Genomic DNA, 5339 nt, shown 5'->3' on the forward strand with positions numbered 1-5339 from the left:
CCCCCCCCCTGCATCATTGATCTCCCCCACCCCTTATTCACTGTCCCCTACATTCACCCTTCAACCCTACCCTATCTCTACAATTGTCATCTCCCCTCCCCAACCTTCCCCACTTCTTATCCCTCAACACTTGTTCTTCATTCATAATACTCACCCCTCCCCGCAACCATTCCTCATCCCTCACCCTTCCATACACTCTTGCAATCTCCATCCACCCACACTCTTGGGTTTCTCTGTCCCCACTCACTTCCACTCACCTCATACTTTGAGGATCCACCCTGACATCTCATCACTGCCATTTCAATATCTCCCCTACTCCACCCCAATACTCCAACTCTTACTTCTAAAGTGGGAGCAGCCACGTGGCTCCTCTACTGCAAAGGAACCTGTTCTGCTCTGGTCCCTTCTCTCATCTCTAAGCATAAACTTGCTTCTTTCAGTGTGCAGAGTCTTCTAAGTTGTATGAAAACATCAATGCTGCTGATGTCCTGCAAATAACACCCCAGTCCACACTGTAGAGTGGTTGGTGTTAGGAAGAGCATCCAGCTGTGGAAACCATTTCAAAGTTAATACTGGAGCTCAATGCAGTCCTAGCACCTACCAACCAGATCCTGTCAAACTGTCCAACCCATGCCTGTATGGAAAACAGATGTTAAATGATGATGATGATGATAATAGACAAATAATTTATTAGTCATACTGTCTTCCCATTTGTGTTTAATCTTTAATCTTTAGTGGTTTTTAACTTTTATCTTATTAAGTCTTCTTTGGGTCTTCCACTCAACATTACCTTGATCTATGATGGGCTGGAAATGGCTAAATTTGAGTAAACCAACAATCCTTCAGCCCTTTGTATCTCAGTGACTAATTAAACCTGAATTCCTGGCTTACAGCCAGGAACGCTGACCCCTTCTGCTGTTCCCTATAACATCGTTGTTATCTTTTATATTTATAATAATGGTTCATTTTCTTTTCTTTTCTAGCTTCAGTTCATGTTGGAAAGTTTGAACTACAGAAATCCAATGGCTATGTTGTAAGTTTGCTTTTTTTATTCTTCAAGATTGGCTAAATTATAGGAATATAACACTTATTAATCTCCTCATGCTCCAATATAATGAATTAGCTTTGCAAAGGCAAAAGTATTTTTAATTCTAACATTTCTCCAGAAACTTAATGTCGTGACAGTTTAACTGGACTCTGATAATGTAGAAGAACATGTTCTGCTTTAAAATGTCATGAAATACAAATTTTAACCGGCTATCCATGAGCAAGTAGTCATAATACTTTACTCATTTGACTATTTCACGTGTACATTATGAAATTCTGTAAGTTATATTTTGAAACACTGGGCCTCGCGAACATCAATTTTGTTTCTTGTTTAAGACATGAAAATTATCTCCCTTGATGGTAAGTAATTATTTCCCCTGCTGTCAAGTAATTATCTCCCTTGCAGTCAATTACTGAACACTTTCAAAAGCGCAGTGAAACGAAATATTTCAAATCAGGAATTCAAACTTGGGCCAGATTCTGCTGCTGCTGCTGCTGCTGGATGCTTAGCTCTTATTTAGCCACACTCATATGGTGAAGATCATTGATATCTTACAGAGTTGCGACATTTTCATTTGGCAACCTCTGAGTTGTGCTGCTGTCATGGAAAAAGCACCCATTCCACTCTGTAAATTGGTTGGCATCAGAAAGGACGTCCAACTGTAGAAACCATGTCAAAGCAGACATTCGATTTCAACGCAGTCCTCTAGCTTGTTGGATCCTATCAAACCATCCAGTCTTTCGAAGACATTAAATGATGATGATGATGAAAGATGACTGGTTGACTTTCATACATCATTCATCATCATCATCATCGTTTAATGCCTGCTTTCTATGTTAGCATGGGTTGGACGGTTTGACATGGAGCTGGCTAGCAAGGAGCTGTCCAGACTCCAACTGTTTCAATGGTTTCTATGGCTGGATGCCCTTCCCAATGCCAACTGCTTAACAGTGTGCTAGGTGCTTTTTAAGTGGCACCACCACTTGAAAGGACAAACCTGTATGCATGGAAGACAGCGATTCTACTTAGTTTCACACATCTTATCAAGACCAGCAAATTGCCATGTCTCCTGGTCCCTTGTCATTTCATCCGAAGATCCTTTCTCATCACGTCATCCTGGATCTACCCTTTCAACAGATACCCTCCACAGTTAGAGCTTGGCACTTCTTTACACAGCTGTCCTCATCCATACACATCACATAACCAAACCAGCACAGGCTTCTCTCTTGCGCACAACATCTGATGCCTCTTGGACCCAGTTTTCTTCTTAAATCATTTACATTCTGTCGTGCGTGCACACTGACATTACGCATCCAGCGGAGCCCTGCTAGCTTCATAGGTGGTCAGCTAAGCAGAATCATTAGCACACCAGATGAAATGCTGAACAACGTGTTGTCTGTCCTTTAGTCCTGAGTTCGAATTCCACCAAGCTTGACTTTCATCCTGTTGGATTGATAAAATAGGTACCAGTTGTGTATTGAGGTCGATTTAACTTACTCCTCCTCCCTTGAAATTGCTGGCCTTGTGCCAAAATTTGAAATCAATATTATTATTATTGTTATTGTTGTTATTATTATTATTGTTGTTGTTGTTGTTGTTATATGCTTCCACTGCAGAATCATTAGTATGCTGGGCAAAATTCCTAGCGACATTTCGTCTGTCATTACGTTCTGAGTTCAAACTCTGCCAAGGTCGACTTTGCTTTTCATCCTTTCAGGGTCAAGAAAACAAGTACCAGTTGCATACTGGAGTCTATGTAATCAACTTATTCCTTTCCCCAAAATTGCTGGCCTTGTATCAGAATTTGAAAGCAATATAAATACATGCTTGCAATAAAAGTGTTGAAATTCCATCAGGATTCAAAGTGAAGATGTTAATGTGGGTCTTTGAGAAATTCCTTTCATGGCATTTACCAAATTAGAATTATTGACAAATAATGAAGGGTGAAAGCTAAGGGATTTGATTAGAATACCATTTCTTAAAATCCTGATTCTTTTATCTTTTACTTGTTTGAGTTATTAGACTGGGGCACCGCCTTGAAGAATTTTAGTTGAATGAATCGACACCAGGACTTTTTCTTTTAAACCTGGTACTTATTCTATCAGTCTCTTCTGCTGAACCTCTAAGTTATGAGGATGCAAACATCAATATTGTTGTCAAGTGGTGGTGGTGTTGGGGGTCTAGCACAGAAACAAAGACGCATGCACAAACACACACACACACACACACACACAAATGAGATGGGCTTCTTTCTGTTTCCATCTACCAAATCCACTCACTAGGCTTGGTCAGCCTGAGGTTATTGTGGAAAACATTTGCCCAAGGTGCCACGCAGTGGAACTGAACCCGGAACCATGTAATTGGGAAGCAAACTTCTTACCACACAGCTAAGCCTGTAGAGTAGACAATAAAGACGAAACAACCAATAATAAGACAACTTTCCTTGTTCTGCTTTTGCAGGTTGCTAAGAGTGATGAAGAGCCACATGCACCGCTTCTTATGGATGCCAAAAATATCAACAGCCCAGCTGGAGTACAGTTGAGTTCATTGCCTGAGCATTTTATACTGGCACCATCCAAGCCTTCAACATCAGCTGGTTCCAATAACTGTTCTCCCTCACAGACCACACTTTCCAAACATCAACTGAAAATGGATCTAAATGCAGCAGCTGGCAAAGGGAAAAAATCCAAAATTCCTGCAAAGCGTAAAAACAGTGGCAAGGTAGGCTATGAGGAGGTCATTTGCTATCTTGCTTCTCTCTGTCGCTCTCTCTCTCTGTCTCTCTCTCTCTCTGTCGCTCTCTCTCTCTCTCTCTCTCTCTCTCACACACACACTCATACACACACACTCATACACACACACTCATACACACATGCACTGACACTCCATCAGTTACAACAACGAGTATTCCAGCTTCCTCGTGAAATTAACGGTGCAAGTGGCTGAGCGCTCCACAGACATGTGCACCCTTAGCGTTGTTCTCGGGGAGATTCCTGTGTGACACAGAATGTGACAAGGCCGGCTCCTTGGAATTACAGGTACTACTCATTTTTGCCAGCTCAGTGGACTGGAGCAACGTAAAATAAAGTGTCTTGCTCAAGGCCACAATGTGCCACCGGGAATTGAACTCATGACCTAACAATTGTGAACCGAATGCCCTAACCACTGAGCCACATGCCTCCCCCTCTCCCCCACTCAGCTGGAATATGGAAAAGATTTTATAAGGGAAAAGTGATGTCAGTCAACTGAATGAAAGAGGAAATCATTTTTGCCTTATATGAACCATTTTGGTTCCAAGTCCACCTGAGACCACGTTTTTGTTCTATGATACAAAATTGCCCTTTTAAAGTAACACAAATTTAAAACCTTCCATCAAAATTCCATTCTAATTTATATTCCAGTCACCCCTTTAGTAATGACAAAGTTATTTCACTAAATACTTTATTATTTTCAAAGTTAATTGAAATGGCAGTGCTCCAGCATAGCCACAGCCTCAAGGCTGAAACATGTAAAAGAATAGCAGCAAAGTACAGTTCTATATTTAAGAGATGAGGAATTATGTACACTATTTACATTATTTACATTTGACGGATATTTGTCCTCATCATATTTATTGTTAACACATTTCAGCTGATATACCCTCCAGCCTTCATCAGGTGTCTTGGGGAAATTTCAAACCTGGGGTCTCATTCCTAAGGTATTTTTCTTGGGGTTAAGAGTGTGGGCTACTAACTCCAAGATTCCGAGTTCGATTCCAGGCAATGACCTGAATAATAATAATAATAATAATAATGATGATGATGATGATGATGACGATGATGACGATGATGATGATGATGATGACGATGATGACGATGATGACGATGACGATGATGATGATGATGATGATGATGATGATGATGATGATGATAACAACAACATTGAAAAATACCTTAGGAATGAGACCCCAGGTTCGAAATTTCCCCAAGACACCTGATGAAGGCTGGAGGGTATATCAGCCGAAACGTTGTATTAACAACAAACAAGATGAGGACAAATATCCGTCAAATATAAATAATGTAAATTATGAACAGCAAAGTATTTCAACAGAAATACGAGAACAGAAAGATTAAAGAATGATTAAGAGTTGAGAGAGAGAGAGAGAGAATTATGACTAATGCATTGCAGCTGGTCAAGCACCAACCTAGATGCTTCTTCACTATATTATTGTCTGTTGTTGATATTGATTACATGAAAATTAACCATGAGACAGGAGTTTGGGTGGCAACATAAGATGAGTACTGAAAATTTT

At 40.4% G+C, this 5339-nt stretch overlaps 1 protein-coding gene across 1 annotated transcript in view; it reads left to right on the forward strand.

Moving 5' to 3' along the window:
- Nucleotides 1–4823, forward strand: part of LOC128248097 (uncharacterized) — a 119781-nt gene extending 114958 nt beyond the window's left edge. The window contains exons 3-4 of the mRNA XM_052968607.1: nt 984–1033; nt 3509–4823. Of these exons, the coding sequence (XP_052824567.1) occupies nt 984–1033; nt 3509–3994 (536 nt within the window). The 3' untranslated portion in view covers nt 3995–4823. The remainder of the gene's footprint in view (nt 1–983; nt 1034–3508) is intronic.
- The last annotated feature ends 516 nt before the right edge of the window (nt 4824–5339 follow it).

The sequence above is a fragment of the Octopus bimaculoides genome, chromosome 6, assembly GCF_001194135.2.
Source record: "Octopus bimaculoides isolate UCB-OBI-ISO-001 chromosome 6, ASM119413v2, whole genome shotgun sequence".
In the NCBI taxonomy this organism is placed as follows: Eukaryota; Metazoa; Mollusca; class Cephalopoda; order Octopoda; family Octopodidae; genus Octopus; species Octopus bimaculoides.